The sequence below is a fragment of the Bufo bufo genome, chromosome 5 (genome assembly GCF_905171765.1).
Source record: "Bufo bufo chromosome 5, aBufBuf1.1, whole genome shotgun sequence".
NCBI classification, from domain to species: Eukaryota; Metazoa; Chordata; class Amphibia; order Anura; family Bufonidae; genus Bufo; species Bufo bufo.
This window is the reverse complement of record NC_053393.1, coordinates 274,244,479-274,264,115: the sequence shown is the minus strand read 5'-3', so window position 1 is coordinate 274,264,115 and position 19,637 is coordinate 274,244,479. Positions and strand designations below refer to the sequence as shown.

At 42.2% G+C, this 19,637-nt stretch overlaps 1 protein-coding gene across 1 annotated transcript in view; it reads left to right on the top strand.

Annotated features, from left to right (window-relative positions):
- The window catches only part of NR4A3 (nuclear receptor subfamily 4 group A member 3), a 240,368-nt gene extending 229,023 nt beyond the window's left edge, over positions 1-11,345 (top strand). Inside the window, exon 8 of the mRNA XM_040433015.1 lies at positions 10,661-11,345. Within this exon, the coding sequence (XP_040288949.1) occupies positions 10,661-10,914 (254 nt within the window). The 3' untranslated portion in view covers positions 10,915-11,345. The remainder of the gene's footprint in view (positions 1-10,660) is intronic.
- The last annotated feature ends 8,292 nt before the right edge of the window (positions 11,346-19,637 follow it).

Below are 19,637 nucleotides of genomic sequence, written 5' to 3'. Positions count from 1 at the left end.
CGTTCACGGCCTTCAGGTTCCCTTCTCCCGTTACCCATACCTTCCCGTCCTTGGACACACCTGTCCATGGACTTTATCACGGATCTTCTTCGTTCCTCGGGGAAGTCGGTGATCCTGGTGGTGGTGGACCGTTTTAGCAAGATGGCTCATTTCGTACCTTTCCCTGGTTTACCCAATGCTAAAACGTTAGCGCAAGCTTTTGTCGACCATATTGTTAAATTGCACGGCATTCCCTCTGATATTGTTTCCGATAGAGGCACGCAGTTTGTGTCCAGGTTCTGGAAGGCTTTCTGTTCTCGCCTGGAGGTTCGGCTGTCCTTCTCTTCTGCTTTTCACCCGCAGTCGAATGGTCAGACTGAGCGCCTCAATCAGAATCTGGAGACATATTTGCGCTGTTTTGTGGCAGAGAACCAGGAGGATTGGTGTTCATTTCTCCCTCTTGCTGAGTTTGCTCTGAACAACCGTCGTCAGGAATCTTCTGATAAGTCACCATTCTTTGGTGCATATGGGTTCCATCCGCAGTTTGGGACATTCTCGGGAGGGGCTCTTTCTGGTTTACCTGAGGAGGAGAGATTTTCCTCGTCTTTGTCTACCATTTGGCAAAAGATTCAGAGTAATCTTAAAAAGATGAGTGAGAGGTATAGGCGTGTGGCTGATAAGAGACGTGTGCCTGGTCCGGACCTGAATGTGGGTGATCTGGTGTGGTTGTCTACAAGAAATATTAAACTGAAGGTTCCCTCCTGGAAATTGGGTCCCAAGTTTATTGGGCCTTATAAAATCTTGTCAGTCATCAATCCTGTTGCCTTCCGTCTTGATCTTCCACGGGTTTGGAAGATACATAATGTATTTCACAGATCTCTCTTAAAACCATATGTCCAGCCCACGGTACCCTCCTCTTTGCCTCCTCCTCCGATTTTGGTTGATGGCAATCTGGAGTTTGAGGTTTCCAGAATTGTGGACTCTCGCATTGTCCGCGGTTCTCTTCAGTACCTCGTTCATTGGAAGGGTTATGGTCCTGAGGAGAGGATGTGGGTTCCGGTGTCGGACATTAAAGCCACTCTCCTCATCAGGGCATTTCATAGGGCTCATCCTGAGAAGGTGGGTCCTGGGTGTCCAGAGTCCACCCGTAGAGGGGGGGTACTGTCACTACCAGAGCTTTGGGACGTTCTCACAGCTCTGTTTCTCCACCCCTGTGATGATGTCACTACTAGAGCTGGGAGGAGTTCTCACTGCTCTATTTACTTTTGGTTTCCTTCCTCCCAGCTGTTCCTCATGCGTTTGATTTCCCTCTTTTTATATCACCCCTCCTCCTATTGTAGGGCGTGGATTATAGTTCTCATTTCAGTTGTAGCTCTTGCTTTAGTATCTTCACTTGTAGCTATCAGTTCACTGGACCTGTGTTCTGCTGCAGCAAGCACTCCGGATATTGCCAGCTGTCCTTGGATCCGTCTTCTCTGCGGCTGCAACACCTTCAGCTAAGTGTACAGACATTGTTGTGTACCTGATTATTTTCTGACTGGATCTGAGGTGGCCACGGTTCCCTCCATATACTGAGTAGGGCACCGGTGGCCGTGCCCCTTCCACTATTGTAGGGGTTACAGTGGTCATCAGTCTTAGGCACGTGGGCATGCCTCGTTCCGCCATTTGGATCCGGGCATGTGCTTTAGCAGAATAGGGAGAGCTTTGAGGGTCTGACAGGGGTCACCCTTTATCCTCCCTAGTTTGAGTCCGGTCAGTAGCTCTTTTACTGTGTATACTATTGTTGCTCACATACAGCCATGACAATAACATCTCAACATTCACAAATATACATTTCTGACATTCAAAAACAAAACAAAAACAAATCAGTGACCAATATAGCCACCTTTCTTTGCAAGGACACTCAAAAGCCTGCCATCCATGGATTCTGTCAGTGTTTTGATCTGTTCACCATCAACATTGCGTGCAGCAGCAACCACAGCCTCCCAGACACTGTTCAGAGAGGTGTACTGTTTTCCCTCCTTGTAAATCTCACATTTGATGATGGACCACAGGTTCTCAATGGGGTTCAGATCAGGTGAACAAGGAGGCCATGTCATTAGATTTTCTTCTTTTATACCCTTTCTTGCCAGCCACGCTGTGGAGTACTTGGACGCATGTGATGGAGCATTGTCCTGCATGAAAATCATGTTTTTCTTGAAGGATGCAGACTTCTTCCTGTACCACTGCTTGAAGAAGGTGTCTTCCAGAAACTGGCAGTAGGACTGGGAGTTGAGCTTGACTCCATCCTCAACCCGAAAAGGCCCCACAAGCTCATCTTTGATGATACCAGCCCAAACCAGTACTCCACCTCCACCTTGCTGGCGTCTGAGTCGGACTGGAGCTCTCTGCCCTTTACCAATCCAGCCACGGGCCCATCAATCTGGCCCATCAAGACTCACTCTCATTTCATCAGTCCATAAAACCTTAGAAAAATCAGTCTTGAGATATTTCTTGGCCCAGTCTTGACGTTTCAGCTTGTGTGTCTTGTTCAGTGGTGGTCGTCTTTCAGCCTTTCTTACCTTGCCCATGTCTCTGAGTATTGCACACCTTGTGCTTTTGGGCACTCCAGTGATGTTGCAGCTCTGAAATATGGCCAAACTGGTGGCAAGTGGCATCTTGGCAGCTGCACGCTTGACTTTTCTCAGTTCATGGGCAGTTATTTTGCGCCTTGGTTTTTCCACACGCTTCTTGCGACCCTGTTGACTATTTTGAATGAAACGCTTGATTGTTCGATGATCACTCTTCAGAAGCTTTGCAATTTTAAGAGTGCTGCATCCCTCTGCAAGATATCTCACTATTTTTGACTTTTCTGAGCCTGTCAAGTCCTTCTTTTGACCCATTTTGCCAAAGGAAAGGAAGTTGCCTAATAATTATGCACACCTAATATAGGGTGTTGATGTCATTAGACCACACCCCTTCTCATTACAGAGATGCACATCACCTAATATGCTTAATTGGTAGTAGGCTTTCGAGCCTATACAGCTTGGAGTAAGACAACATGCATAAAGAGGATGATGTGGTCAAAATACTCATTTGCCTAATAATTCTGCACGCAGTGTATAGTAAGGGGTAGGCAAATTTCCTATTGGTTGCTAGGGATGTTGCTAATCTCAGACAAAGACATTGCAGCCTTCTCATTGGCCCACAAGCAAGAAGCAGGGAGGGATATTCTAAATCTTTGCAAATTCTCGAAGTGGCGATATTCGCGATTAAAATTGGCTATTCGAATATTCGCGCACAACACTTTTAGAAAACACTCATGGCACAGCATACCTTGGATAAATAATAACCTCCATAATCCCTATTTTTCCTGATAAAACTGGGGTACAGTCTGTTGGTCGCCATCAACATGAAGTTGAATCTGCAGGTTTCACCGACAAAATTATGTGTCTGTGGTCTACTGACATGTACACAGACTGCGCATTCTACTGTGAAGAGGGCACTAAGATGGAATGACTACTTTGTGCGAGCAGTAAGGGCGCATAATTTATGTGTGGAGGTACTAAAAGGGAATATTTACTCTATGGGGACACTAAAGGGCATGACTACTTTAAAGGGGCAATAAGGGGACATTTTACTAAGAATGTGTCATAACTACTGTGTGTGGGGGGCCACTAAGGGGGCATGGCTACTGTGTGGGGGCACTTAGGTTGCATAATTGCTGTGAAGGGAGCATGACTATTTTGTGGGGGCACTAAGGGGGCATGACTATTGTATGGGGGCACTAAGGGGGCATAACTACTACATGGGGCACCAAGGGGACATAATTACTGTTAAGGGGCACTAAGGGGACATTTTACTGTTGTAGCTTTCTGTGCTAAGCTGTGTGTCTAGCTCCCATTTACCTCTATGGAGTGCTTGGCCAGTTCTGTAACTCTGCCTCTCCTGGCGATCCTGGTTATTTCCATCTTGGATATGAAAGGCCAAGATGGAGCTACCGCTTTAAATGCAGTAAGATTAGTCATTTATTAAGGTACTGTTTGTAGCTGGGATGCCTTGGTAAGTCAGTCTCACATGTAGTCATATGAACATGCTCCTGGTGATTATCCCCTGCTTGTGTGACCTCCTGTTCTGAACACGTGGTTATCGCCCATCTCCCCATGCCTGTAGTACAGGGTCTTTACACATGGAATGGCTCCTATCTCCACTGCTCACCGTCTTTCCTCGTGGAGAGATGGTGTGTCAGATGCTGAGTAAAAGAATAGTAGTGCATAAAACCAGTAATTACAGTTCTAGCTAAACAACTGTTATGGTAAGACCCCTCAGGGCGGCTAACCAATATGCAGACAAGCCACACTCGACTACAGCAGGTATTGGGCCCAAAATATTGCTACAAAATCATGAAGCCGTTGGCTGCCGCTGGTGGGTGTGGCTTGGCAGCATGTGGCCAGTCACACAGTAGGGTCGTAATGCACGCATTGTGGAATACATCGTTTTTTTTCCATGGATTCCCTGCGGAAAGAAGGCAGCGTAGTACAATACTAGCAAAATGTATGAGTTTAAACAAATTTCGTGTACACTGTGCAAATCCGCAGAACAACAATTATGTTCACGGTTTTAGGTTACATTCATATGACAGAGAAAAAAAATGTCTGTTAAACTGCCTGGTTTTAATTTACATGTATTTTATTCACTAATGCCTTTCTGAGAAATGAACATTACAAACAGTCCTCTTCAATTGTATGGGGTCTATTGGTCAGAGAAAATGGACAAGATAGAACATGATCTATTTTCAAAAAAATTGCCGTGTAAATAACCCCATAGACTACCATTGTTCTTAAAATGGATGTGTGGCGGCCGTTAAAAAAATATCTGTTACATGTCTGTTTTACACTGTAGCCTTAGTTGCAGATTTCACCCTTTTCAAATGAAGTGTGAGATCCATGGCAAATTCACACAATAGAAACGCTATTAGGTATTCACACGGAAATTGGTGCAGCTCTTCTGCATGTTCACCTGCACCTGTGTGCAGGTACCCTAACAGAGAGACAGGCATACGTAAAAGATAAAAGAAAAAATTGGAGTGGATATGTGGAATAGGGAAATGGGACAGGGAATGGAGAAGAAGGAAAGGTGAAGCGCCAGAGGAGAACTTGAAACTAACGTCGAACTACCATCTCGTAATTAACTGGCTACAGTGCGAGGCAGTTGCCCACTTAAAAAGAAACAAAGCACAGGAACACTATCAGTGTGCCATACGCAAGGAAACACATAACAGTTTAGTAGGGCGCCAATTGCACGTAACTGGTGTTACATAGGTAGCGGTATAAATAAATATATATATATATATATGTATATATAGCAATATATAGAATACCTATAACAGCTCAGATGACAGATCTACTAATGTTATATTGAAGCTGTATAGGAACATGTCATAACCACAATTAAAAATCAAGTTAAGTCAAGGGACTTACTTCACCAGGGAGGAGGATGAACAGGATAAGCTCAAGACACCTGTCCTCCTTACCTCCCTCACCGAGGTCGCCTGTAAGATGGATACACTCCCCGTCCTCGCGATGAAAGTAAACTTGAGGACTTCAAACCAAGGATGCTTGTTTTATTCTTATTAAAAAGCTTGACGCGTTTCGGGGATTACAACTAAGTCCCCTTTCTCAAGAGCATAAGCATAACATAACACTGGACAGACTCACGGTTATATAGGGAAGATGCATATCATTCGTTTGGTGGGTTCCATGTGGCATGTCATTGTGGGCAGTAACTTCCTGGTCACATGACCTCCAGGGCCGGAACAGGAAGTGTGTTAGTGGGAAACACTAACTGAATACTGTTATATTCCAGGGGTTCAGTAGCTGTATTCTTTAATACAATAACATTTTGCTATAAGAGAGACAGGCAGGCAGCTGGGAATAGGGTCAATACCTGTGAGAGGGGACAGGAATCATGAACACTGTAGTCTTTCATGTTGCTAATCCAACTCTCAAGATAGGTCAGTATCAGTGGAGGTCCAACTCCCGGCACCACCGCCAGTTAGCTGTTTGAAGGGGCAGCAGCTCACGTTTGAGCCCCTTCATAGTATACCAAGCACGGAACACTGAGGATAGGTAATCCCTGATAACACTGTACATATTTTAACCCCTTCAGGACCCTGCCATTTTTCACCTTAAGAACCAGGACGTTTTTTGGAAATTTCACGTGTCACTTTATGTGGTAATCACTTTGGAATGCTTTTACTCATCTAAGCCATTCTGAGATTGTTTTCTCGGGACACATTTTACTTCATGATAGTGGTAAATTTCAGTCAATATTTTTCATTTTTATTTAAAAAATACCAAATTGACAAAAATAATTGGAAAAATTCACAACTTTCCAAATTTCAATTTCTCTGCTGACAGATGATGTGATACCTCAGTGATACCTCATATAATAGTTATTACTTTTCATTTCCCTTTATGTTTGGATCATTTTGTGAATGCAATTTTATTTTTTGTGGACATTAGAAGGCTTAGAAGTTTAGAAGCAAATCTTGAATTTTTTCAGAAAATTTCCAAAACCCACTTTTTAAGGACCAGTTCAGGTCTGAAGTCGCTTTGTGGTGCTTACATAATAGAAAGCACTCAATTTTAGAAACTTCACCCCTCAAGGTATTCAAAACTGATTTTACAAACTTTGTTAACCCTTTAGGTGTTCCACAAGAATTAAAGAAAAATGTAGATGAAATTTCTGAATTTAACTTTTTTGGCAGATTTTCCATTTTAATCCATTTTTCCAGTAACAAAGCAAGGGTTAACAGCCAAACAAAACTCAATATTTATTACCCTGATCCTATAGTTTACAGAAACACCCCATTTGTGATCATAAACTGCTGTACGGGCACACAGCAGGGTGCAGAAGGAATGGAATGCCATGTGGTTTTTGGAGGGAAGATTTCACTAGGATAATTTTAGAAACTCCCAAAAAGTGACCCCATTTTGGAAACTACGGGATAAGGAGGCAGTTTTGTTGGGACTATTTTAGGGTACATATGATTTTTGGTTGCTCTATATTGCACTTTTTGTGAAACAAGGTAACAAAAAATAGCTGTTTTGGCACCGTTTTTATTTTTTGTTATTTACAATGTTCATCTAACAGGTTAGATCATGTGCTATTTTTATACAGCAGGTTGTTACGGACACGACAATACCAAATATGACTGTCTTTATTTTTTACGGTGTTCACCTGAGGATATTTTTATACAGCAGGTCGTTACGGATGTGGCGATACCTAATATGTTACCTTTTTTATTTGTTTCACTTTTAACACAATAAAAGCATTTTTGAAAAAATGAAAAAAAATCAAGTTTTAGTGTCTCCATATTCTGAGAGCCATATTTTTTTTTATTGTTTGCCAGAATGTTTTATGTAGGGGCTCATTTTTTGCGGGATGAGGTGACGGTTTGATTGGAACTATTTTGGGGGGCATACGTCTTTTTGATCGCTTGGTGTTGCACTTTTTGTAATGTAAGGTGACAAAAAAAATAAAAAATTCTATGGCGTTCAGGTGATAGGGTGGATCATGTAATATTTTTATAGTGCCGGTCGCTACGGATGCGGAAATACCTAATATGTCTGGTTTTCTTTTTTTTATTTTTTTTGTTTTATTTGGGAATTTTTATTTTTTTTACTTGAAACTTTCTTTTTTTATATGAAAAACACTTTTATTTTTACTTTTTATTTTTGTTCCACTCTGGGACTTCAACTTCTGGGGTCTGATCTGCTCTGCAATTGCAATGCTTTACAATACAACCTGCTGACAGCCTGCCTGTGAGACCCAGCCTAAGGGCTCATGCACACGAACGCATTTTCTTTCTGTGTCCGTTCCCTTTTTTTTGCAAACCGTATATGGAACCATTCATTTCAATGGGTCCACAAAAAAAACGGAAGTTACTCCGTGTGCATTCCATTTCCGTATGTCCGTGTTTCTGTTCTGCAAAAAAATAGAACATGTCCTATTATTGTCAGCATTACGGACAAGGATAGTACTGTTCTATTAGGGGCCAGCTGTTCCGTTCCGAAAAATACGGAATGCACATGGACGTCATCCGTATTTGCGGATCCGTTTATTGCGGACCACAAAATATATACAGTCGTGTTCATGAGGTCTAAGGGGCTGGATCTCACAGGCTTCCGTAGAAGACAAGCTCCGATGCCTATGGAAGGCATCGGGCTGCCTTCTCTGCCATCGGGGACCTGATGAGGAAGCCCAGTACCCTCCGCATGCCGCGGTCAGCTTTGACTGCGGCTTACAAGGGGTTAATGCACCGGCATCGGTGTTTTCACTGATGCTGGCGTATGCAGCAGGGGCCCGGCTGTCAGTGACTGCCGGGTCCATGCCACTGATCTGGCGGGCGCAGCTCCTGCACCCATCCAATCAGACCGCCGTACATGTACGGTGCTGGTTCTTAAGTCACGTCCACCAGCGCCGTACGGCGAGGGTCCTCTACGGGTTAAACTAATGTTCAGACACATTTTTGTAATGTTTCATTTTTAAATTTTATTTTATTATAACTTTCCCTCAAAGGTTCAGAGGAACATAATCAGAAACTTTCTTGTAATCAACTTGCCACAGACAGGCTTTTTTCGTCAGAGGAAAAGGAATAAATACAAAGTAATATTGCATGTTTTCTTAAAGGGGTTTTCTTGGAATTTTGGGCAGCCAGTGGGCGAGGGAAACTATATAGTAGATAGTTAGTTTCCGCGCTGACGTACTGCAACTCAGCACACAGGTGACATGTGCTGTTTGAATCTGACACTGATAGAAAATATGGTTGTGTGCATGAGTCCTGGAAAACCCTTTAAATTATTATACAGTGCTATCTCAGCAGATTACTACTCTTATTAGTGCACTGTAGTTCATTAGTGATGAGCGGCATGGGCAATAATTGAATTTGCGATATTTCGCGACTATTTAGGCAAATATTCGTCATAAATTCGCCATTATTTTCTTAATTGCGAAAATTGGCAATGTAATATGCCCATATTGCATGCGCAATACAGGCGTGCGTGGGTCACTTTTGCTACATTTTTTAAGATGCTAGAAGTTTCCTGAGACTGGAGAGAATGGTTGGCACGGCAGAACATTACAATAGCTTTATATGCAGATAGAGTGCTCCAATATATAATAAATTATGCGTATATATTTTGGCGCAATACCTGCAACTTCACATTTTAGCTGGTCTGACTACATATTACTGATTAGTGCACTAAGTACTGTTGTGAACTTGTGACACCACAGCACTATGTCTGTAGCACGTATGTATGGACAGCAGAACCTATCACACTACCTAACACCTTGCATTGAAACATATCAGCCACACTATATCACGATCTAACCTACACTATCTTCCACTAACTATCTGTATTATATATATAAGCTAACTAACTAAGGGATCTTTCACACCTGCGTTCTTTTCTTCCGGCATAGAGTTCCGTCGTCGGGGCTCTATGCCGGAAGAATCCTGATCAGTTTTATCCCCATGCATTCTGAATGGAGTGAAATCCGTTCAGGATGCATCAGGATGTCTTCAGTTCCGGAACGGAACGTTTTTTGGCCGGAGAAAATACCGCAGCATGCTGCGCTTTTTGCTCCGGCCAAAAATCCTGAAGACTTGCCCATTGAAAGGCATTGATCCGGATCCGGACTTAAGCTAAACGTCGTTTCGGCGCATTGCCGGAGCCGACATTTAGCTTTTTCTGAATGGTTACCATGGCTGCCGGGACGCTAAAGTCCTGGCAGCCATGGTAAAGTGTAGCGGGGAGCGGGGGAGCAGCATACTTACCGTCCGTGCGGCTCCCCGGGCGCTCCAGAGTGACGTCAGGGCGCCCCAAGCGCATGGATCACGTGATCGCATGGATCACGTCATCCATGCCCTTGGGGCGCTCTGACGTCATTCTGGAGCGCCCCGGGAGCCGCACGGACTGTAAGTATACTGCTCCCCCGCTCCCCGCTCCTACTATGGCAACCAGGACTTTAATAGCGTCCTGGCTGCCATAGTAACACTGAAAGCATTTTGAAGACGGTTCCGTCTTCAAATGCTTTCAGTACACTTGCGTTTTTCCGGATCCGGAGTGTAATTCCGGCAAGTGGAGTACATGCCGGATCCGGACAACGCAAGTGGGAAAGAGGCCTAACTATCTAATGTAATGACACAGCAAAGCACAGAGCACAGCAAAGCACAGAGCACAGCAATGACACTGCTGTCTCTGTCAGATCTGCAAAATACTGCATACAAGGGCTGCTGGGGAGGTTCTTATATAGTAAAAGGTAGGATACTTTCCTATGAGTTGCTAGGGATGTTGCTAATCTCAGACAAATACATTGCAGCCTTCTCATTGGCCCACAAGCAAGAAGCAGGGAGGGATCATGGGTTCAAATGAAAGAAAATCTTCAATATTCGCGAATACGAATATATAGCACTATATTTTAAATCTTCGTGAATTCTCGAAGTGCCGCTATTCGCGATTAAAATTCGTGATTCTAATATTCGCGCCCAACACTATAGTTCATGTGATTGCTGCTAAAAACAGTACACCGACATAAACTAAGAGATCCAAATGTGAGTTCTATATAGTCATTGGGCATTGTGAAATTTTATCATTAAAAAAGTATGTAAAATAATGCTTTTTTTTTCTTCTCAAAGAACGACATGGTCTAAAAGATCCTAAGAAAGTGGATGATCTACGTCATAGGATCATCTCTTGTTTGAAAGAGCACTTAGCTTTGGATGGTCAAAACAAGCGACAGCTAGACGTTGCAGCAGTACTAAGACTTCTTACAGATCTGCGAGCTCTGTGTACATTGGGACTACAACGTATATTTTACCTGAAGCTTGAAGATTTGGTACCACCACCTCCTATGATTGACAAACTGTTTATAGATACATTACCCTACTAATTTAATTAGTTAATGAGTAATATTTCAGATTGTCTTAAAGCTGTACTCTATATCCAAGAAATCTGAGCATTTTTTTTATCCAAAAAGGATTTTAGCCAGTGTTGTTGTCCATATTAAATAATGCATTTTTAGAAATAGCCACACACTTTGTCTTAGATCTTTCGATTAAATGCAAAATATTTATCCAGTAAAAACAACTGACATAGGGCTCACTCAATGTATACCTTTAGGGCTATGTTCACATATGCTCCCGACATACATGCTAAACATGTCCATAGGATTTCATAAGCCCAACAGAGGCAAGAAAAACCTCCTTTCAGCCTTCTCTAAAATAGGGTTATACACTATGCTATTCCATAAAGTGGCATCCAGTAATTTAAAGGTGTTTTTTCTTACAGTAGGACCCTGTGGGTGATGGATGCCACTGTATGGCATCTGTCAGAAGGATTTTTATAGTGCATATGTCCCGACATATATATTAAACCAAGGCCATAAACATGATGTTAACAAAGCCTATTTTGCCTTACAATACACTTAAGGGGTCATTTACTAACAGATATATGTCAGTTTTCTGGCGTATATGTGTTGCAGGTTGCGGCGCAAAGGCTATTTGTGCAGCAATCTGAATATTTTCCCCCCTCAAGCCAGGTCTAAAAAAGGAGGCGTGGCATGGGCAGGGAACTCATTTATCATTTTCTGTGCCTGTTTTAGGCATAGAAAATGGTCTAAATTTAAGCCAGCAAGGAAGCTGGCATACATTTAGACTGGTGGTAGATGTGCCGAAGTTATGTAGAGGCTGGCGCCTCTTCATAACTTTGGCGGAGCCACCACTGACGCAGGGTTAATTAAGACAAAAAACGCCATCTAAAATGCCGGTCTTAATAAATGACCCCCTTTGTTTTCTCAAAATATGAAGCACATTCTACATTACTTCCAAATTGTAAATGTCTACAAAATTATTACCATACACATTTTTGTGCTCTTTGTTATGTGTCGTACAACCCATAAGAATATTTTTGATGTGTAATGTCTTTTTTGTGATCACTTAATGTGTTCTTATTTATTAGATGCTAGCTGACAAAAATAATGATAAAGAATATAAACTTTTAAAATCACTATCATAAGATAATATCTATTGTATGCAGTTAATGTCACAAAAAGATAAATCTGTATTGATCAGTACTAAGCAAATATACATTCACCTAAAGAATTATTAGGAACACCTGTTCTATTTCTCATTAATGCAATTATCTAGTCAACCAATCACATGGCAGTTGCTTTAATGCATTTTGGGGGGTGGTCCTGGTCAAGACAATCTCCTGAACTCCAAACTGAATGTCAGAATGGGAAAGAAAGGTGATTTAAGCAATTTTGAGCGTGGCATGGTTGTTGGTGCCAGACGGGCCGGTCTGAGTATTTCACAATCTGCTCAGTTACTGGGATTTTCACGCACAACCATTTCTAGGGTTTACAAAGAATGGTGTGAAAAGGGAAAAACATCCAGTATGCGGCAGTCCTGTGGGCAAAAATGCCTTGTGGATGCTAGAGGTCAGAGGAGAATGGGCCGACTGATTCAAGCTGATAGAAGAGCAACGTTGACTGAAATAACCACTCGTTACAACCGAGGTATGCAGCAAAGCATTTGTGAAGCCACAACACGCACAACCCTGAGGCGGATGGGCTACAACAGCAGAAGACCCCCACCGGGTACCACTCATCTCCACTACAAATAGGAAAAAGAGGCTACAATTTGCACGAGCTAACCAAAATTGGACTGTTGAAGACTGGAAAAATGTTGCCTGGTCTGATGAGTCTCGATTTCTGTTGAGACATTCAAATGGTAGAGTCCGAATTTGGCGTAAACAGAATGAGAACATGTATCCATCATGCCTTGTTACAACTGTGCAGGATGGTGGTGGTGGTGTAATGGTGTGGGCACACTTTAGGCCCCTTAGTGTCAATTGGGCATTGTTTAAATGCCACGGGCTACCTGAGCATTGTTTCTGACCATGTCCATCCCTTCATGACCACCATGTACCCATCCTCTGATGGCTACTTCCAGCAGGATAATGCACCATGTCACAAAGCTCGAATCATTTCAAATTGGTTTCTTGAACATGACAATGAGTTCACTGTACTAAAATGGCCCCCACAGTCACCAGATCTCAACCCAATAGAGCATCTTTGGGATGTGGTGGAACGGGAGCTTTGTGCCCTGGATGTGCATCCCTCAAATCTCCATCAACTGCAAGATGCTATCCTATCAATATGGGCCAACATTTCTAAAGAATGCTATCAGCACCTTGTTGAATCAATGCCACGTAGAATTAAGGCAGTTCTGAAGGCAAAAGGGGGTCCAACACCGTATTAGTATGGTGTTCATAATAATTCTTTAGGTGAGTGTATACTGTATACCATATAAATATATATATATATACAGTGCTGCCCATAATTATTCATACCCCTGGCAAATTTTCTCAGCTTTTATTTACATTTGAGCAAAAAGTGTCCAGTCCAAAATTATTCATACCCTTCTCAATAATCAATAGAAAAGCCTTTATCGGCTATTACAGCAATCAAACGCTTCCTATAATTGCAGACCAGCTTTTTGCATGTCTCCACAGGTATTTTTGCCCATTCATCTTTAGCAATGAGCTCCAAATCTTTCAGGTTGGAGGGTCTTCTTGCCATCACCCTGATCTTTAGCTCCCTCCACAGATTCTCAATTGGATTCAAGTCTGGACTCTGGCTGGGCCACTCCAAAACATTAATGTTGTTGTCTGATAACCATTTCTTCACCACTTTTGCTGTGTGTTTTGGGTCATTGTCATGCTGAATTGTCCATTGGTGCCCAAGGCCAAGTTTCTCTGCAGACTGCCTTATGTCGTTGAGAATCCTCATGTATTGCTCTTTTTTCATGGTGCCGTTTACTGCGATTAGGTTCCCTGGTCCATTGGCTGTAAAAACACCCCCAAAGCATTAGGTTCCCACCACCATGTTTGACAGTGGGGATGGTGTTTTTTGGGTTGAAGGCTTCTCCTTTTTTACGCCAAATAAAGGAAACATCATTGTGACCAAACAATTCCATGTTTCCTCTGACCATAACACAGAAGACCAGAAGTCTTCTTCTTTGTCCAGATGAGCTTTTGCAAAGGCCAAGTGAGCTTTTGTGTGCCTTATCTGGAGAAGTGGAACCCAGCAGTGTGCAGTGTCCGTTGGATTGTCTGCCTTGAGACATTGCCACCAGCAGAGCCCAGATTCACCAGCATGGCCTTGGTGGTGATCCTTGGATTCTTTTTCACCTCTCTAACTATCTATCCTCCTGGCCAGCACAGGTGTCACTTTTTGCTTCCGACAACGTCCTCTGATATTTTCCACAATGTGGAACATCTTGTATTTTTTGCTCAAATGTAAATAAAAGCTGAGAAATGTTTTTTTTTTCCACAATAATGCCTCTTGTACATCATCTTAATATCTTTTGGGAGACACCTATGTCATTTCCCGTCAAAAAATTACTTCCTGGTTGAATAAAAGTAACTTTAAGTCAAAATTTGCCAGGGGTATGAATAATTATGGGCAGCACTGTATACATATATATATATATATATATATATATATACAGTACAGACCAAAAGTTTGGACAAAACTCTCATTCAAAGAGTTTTCTTTATTTTCATGACTATGAAAATTGTAGATTCACACTGAAGGCATCAAAACTATGAATTAAACACATGTGGAATTATATACATAACAAACAAGTGTGAAACAACTGAAAATATGTCATATTCTAGGTTCTTCAAATTAGCCACCTTTTGCTTTGATTACTGCTTTGCACACTCTTGGCATTCTCTTGATGAGCTTCAAGAGGTAGTCCCCTAAAATGGTTTTCACTTCACAGGTGTGCCCTGTCAGGTTTAATAAGTGGGATTTCTTGCCTTATAAATAGGGTTGGGACCATCAGTGGCGTTGAAGAGAAGTCAGGTGGATACACAGCTGATAGTCCTACTGAATAGACTGTTAGAATTTGTATTATGGCAAGAAAAAAGCAGCTAAGTAAAGAAAAACGAGTGGTCATCATTACTTTAAGAAATGAAGGTCAGTCAGTCAGCCGAACAATTGGGAAAACTTTGAAAGTAAGGGCTATTTGACCATGAAGGAGAGTGATGGGGTGCTGCGCCAGATGACCTGGCCTCCACAGTCACCGGACCTGAACCCAATCGAGATGGTTTGGGGTGAGCTGGACCGCAGAGTGAAGGCAAAAGGGCCAACAAGTGCTAAGCATCTCTGGGAACTCCTTCAAGACTGTTGGAAGACCATTTCAGGGGACTACCTCTTGAAGCTCATCAAGAGAATGCCAAGAGTGTGCAAGGTAGTAATCAAAGCAAAAGGTGGCTACTTTGAAGAACCTAGAATATGACATATTTTCAGTTGTTTCACACTTGTTTGTTATGTATATAATTCTACATGTGTTAATTCATAGTTTTGATGCCTTCATAGTCATGAAAATAAAGAAAACTCTTTGAATGAGAAGGTGTGTCCAAACTTTTGGTCTGTACTGTATGTATATACATATTGCTGTGCTCAGAGGTCTTAGGACCACACTTATGCAAATAATGTATAAACAACATATTATAAGCAATTTACAGACTACGCATAGGTGATACTAGTTTGGAACGTCGATATTCCCTTATCATGTCAAAAATACACTGGTTATTTCATGTTAATTACCCTATAATCTATTTTATAGTGAATGCTAGTGCACTTATTTATGTATCTACAACATATCTCTTTTTTGTTAGTTATCTGAAACTTGTGAATTTTAGAAGAAAATGGTTTTGCACATGCACTAGATGTTTAATAAAAATAAAAAATAAAAAATTGGATTGTCAACCTGATATTTGTGTGATTCTTGTTAGATTTGTAACGTTTTGCGATTTTTGATATTTTTAACACTTCTCCTTATTAAATTATATGCAATTTTAAATATTATATGTAGTGTTAAATCCAAAATTCATGTTTTGCAAATATGATTATTTGAGAAATAGCAATTAAAGTATTTTTTATAGCTTTTGTGTATGTTTTTTTTTTGTACAAACAATTGGCATAATTATAATACTTTCGCATATTGGTACAGAACAAAAAAGCCTCAAATAATTAGCAGTTTTTAACCTCAAGGGGAAAAAGGGGAGTTGGAGGTAAGAACTCAGTGTTCTCATGTGGCGTCAAAAACATTGCATGAAGGGACACGTGGGCATATATGGTGACCAAAAATTCAACCCTATTGGCAAAAGATATGCAAAACCATCTCGGAGGTGTGTAAGGCCTCGGTTCCAGTTTCTCCGAAATTATGTCTTTTGGGGATAGTTGGAGAGTTCCAGTGTGCTAAACACACCCGAATCCTGACCAGTACATTGCTAGCTGCGGCCAGACTATTAGTGGCGGTGCACTGGAGGTCTCCAGACCCCCCCCCAATTTTTTTCACTGGATACAGAAATGTGACCAGCTGTACCGCTTAGAGCAATTAGCGCACTGGGATGCCCGCACCTCTTTTCAATTCGAGAGAATATGGGGCCCCTGTCGATCATACAGACACTTCTCAGATACCTAAATTCCTAATAAAATGATTGTAGCAAGCAGAACCTGGATTGTACATAGGGACTGGAACTAAATAAGGCTAAGATAGTCCATTAGTGATGATTAGATGATTGATACAACCGATGTAGGGCTTTGATGTTTCAGTAAGACGGTCAAAGCTTGATGATATATAACAGACCAACACAAATCACATCTAACCCCCCCTCCCCCCTTTCTCCCTCTGAACTCCCTCTATCCCTGGTTATGTCCTTCTAGAACTCATTACTTGTTACCTATATTGAACTGTAAAAATACATTATCGTAAGGTTAGGTTGACCCCTAAGACATTTGAATGTAACAACTTCGCTGAGAATGTACATCTGATATGTTTTTATGTCTTAGGCCTAGTTCACACGAACGTATGGCTTTTTTAGTGTTTTGCGGTCCGTTTTTCACGGATCCGTTGTTCCGTTTTTTGTTTCCGTTGTGTTTCCGTTTCTGTTTTGTTGTTCCGTTTTTCCGTATGGCATATACAGTATACAGTAATTACATAGAAAAAATTGGGCTGGGCATAACATTTTCAATAGATGGTTCAGCAAAAACGGAATGGATACGGAAGACATACGGATGCATTTCCGTATGTGTTCCGTTTTTTTTTGCGGACCCATTGACTTGAATAGAGCCACGGAACGGGATTTGCGGGCAATAATATTACATGTTCTATCTTTCAACAGAACGGAAATACGGAAACGGAATGCTTACGGAGTACATTCCGTTTTTTTGGCGGAACCATTGAAATGAATGGTTCCGTAAAAGGACCATATTCGGAACACAAAAAAACGGCCCGTACACTCGCAAAAAAAATGTTTGTGTGAACTAGGCCTTAATGGCGCATATCTTTATATACGCTTGTATTTCAATGTATGTTATATAAGACTTCATGTAAAACCCTTAATAAATATAATTTTACAACAAAATATAAAAAATGTCACCGCCAGACATCTGAGAAGCTCTGACAGACGTTCTTCAGAACCTCTTGCTTGAGGTTCTTTTGTTTTGCTTTTGTTTTGTCATCTCGTTTCCCTCTCTCAGCTGTCATCTAGTTGCACTAATTGCATCCCTTTAAATCCCCTCCCATACTGCATCACTTTGCGGTTTATACAACTTCCTGGAGTGTGTGCATGCTGGATGCTACAACTGATGCTTCTACAGATAAGTCTGTTCATTTATCTGTGTTTTCCTGTTTGCTTGATCCTAGGTGACCCTGACTCCCTCCGTATTAAGTGACGGGAGCCGGTGGTCGTGTCCCCTCACTATTATAGGGTGTTCAGGTTTCATACAGTCGAGGAACGGGGGTATGCAATTATCTACCATAGAGATTTTTGCATAGGCTGAGCAGTAAGGGAGAGAGCTAGGGCTGTTGCAGGGCTTACCCTTTGGTTCCTTAGTTTTGGATCAAGTCAGTCGGATCTTCATTTGTGTCTTCTAGTTTTCTGTAACACCTTCCGTGACATTATAAACCGCCCAAAACCGTCTCAAGCATGGATCCGGTTTCACTTTTGACTGAACACATGCAGGGTCTTTCATTGGAGGTAGCAGATCTCCGTAAAACTGTATCTCAGTTTCAGGTGACCGGTTCAGCTTGCGTTCATGGAGTTTGTTCTGAGCCTAAGATCTCGCTCCCGGATACGTTCTCTGGGGGTAGTGAGAATTTTGTTCGGTTTAGAGAGGCTTGCAAACTCCATTTTCGGCTACTTCCCTATTCCTCTGGTGATGAGGAGCAGAGGGTGGGGATCACCATCTCGCTGCTCAGGGATAACGCTCAGTCTTGGGCCTTTTCGCTGCCGGTGGGGGCACGGCCCCTCCGTTCAGTGGATGAATTTTTTTTAGCCCTGGGTCAGATATATGATGATCCGGATCGTATTGCTCTGGCTGAGTCTAGACTACGTCTTTTATGCCAGGGTAAACAGTCCGCAGAGATATACTGTTCAGAATTTCGGAGATGGGCAGCTGATACTGGTTGGAATGATGCTGCACTCCGAAGTCAATTTTGCCATGGTCTTTCAGAGGGATTGAAAGATGCATTTGCCTTTCATGAGAGACCTACCTCCTTGGACTCTGCCATGTCTCGGGCCGTCCGTATTGACAGGCGTCTTAGAGAGAGAGGAGAGATCACTCCTTCCTGTCATACTCACTCCAAGGACAGTGCGGCGGTCTCTTTCAGTGCGCAGGGGTCTCAGTCTCTCTCAATCCCCTCTGAGCAGGAGCCCATGCAGCTGGGTTTGCTTGTCTCTGACAATAGAAGATTCAGCTCTCAGAGGAGGGTTTGTTTCTGTTGTGGAGGTATAAATCATTTGGCAAATGTTTGTCCCTCTAGGACAGTGATGGCGAACCTATGGCACGGGTGCCAGAGGCGGCACTCAGAGCCCTCTGTGGGCACCCGCGCCTTGGAAAAACTCTATGGCGTACCAATATGCTTTAGACTTTTCCTGCCATTCATCAGCACAGGACGCACTATGAACATGGTATTCAGGGTAAATTGCCGTGTTGGCACATTGCGATAAATAAGTGGGTATTTGGTTGCAGTTTGGCCACTCGGTCTCTAAAAGGTTCACCATCACTGCTCTAGGAGATTCAGGCAGTATTTTGAGAGTAATAAAGAAACAAAAAGAAAAAAATCCTCTAAAAACGTTCCATCTGTTACTATTGACAAGGTTGATGCGGAAATTGAAGGTTTTCCGTTTGCTTGTAGTTCCCGTTTTGTCCTACCTGCCAGGGTGGCGCTAGAGAGCAAGAACATTTTTTGTGAGATTTTTGTAGATAGTGGAGCAGCTGTCAATCTCATTGATAATCAATTTGCTATAACACATGGTTTCCAGGTATGCACTTTGGGAAAGGATATACCCGTTTTTGCTATTGATTCCGCTCCACTTTCTCAGAAATCGTTAAAGGGCATAGTTCACAATATCCGTTTGATTGTGAGTGATACTCATGTTGAGGATGTGTCATGTTTCGTCCTAAGCGGGTTGACTACTCCTCTAGTGTTGGGGCTACTCTGGCTCACTAAACATAACTCCACCATTGATTGGCAAGCGAGGCAAATAAATGGTTGGAGTGACTTTTGCAGAGAGAATTGCCTCACGACATCT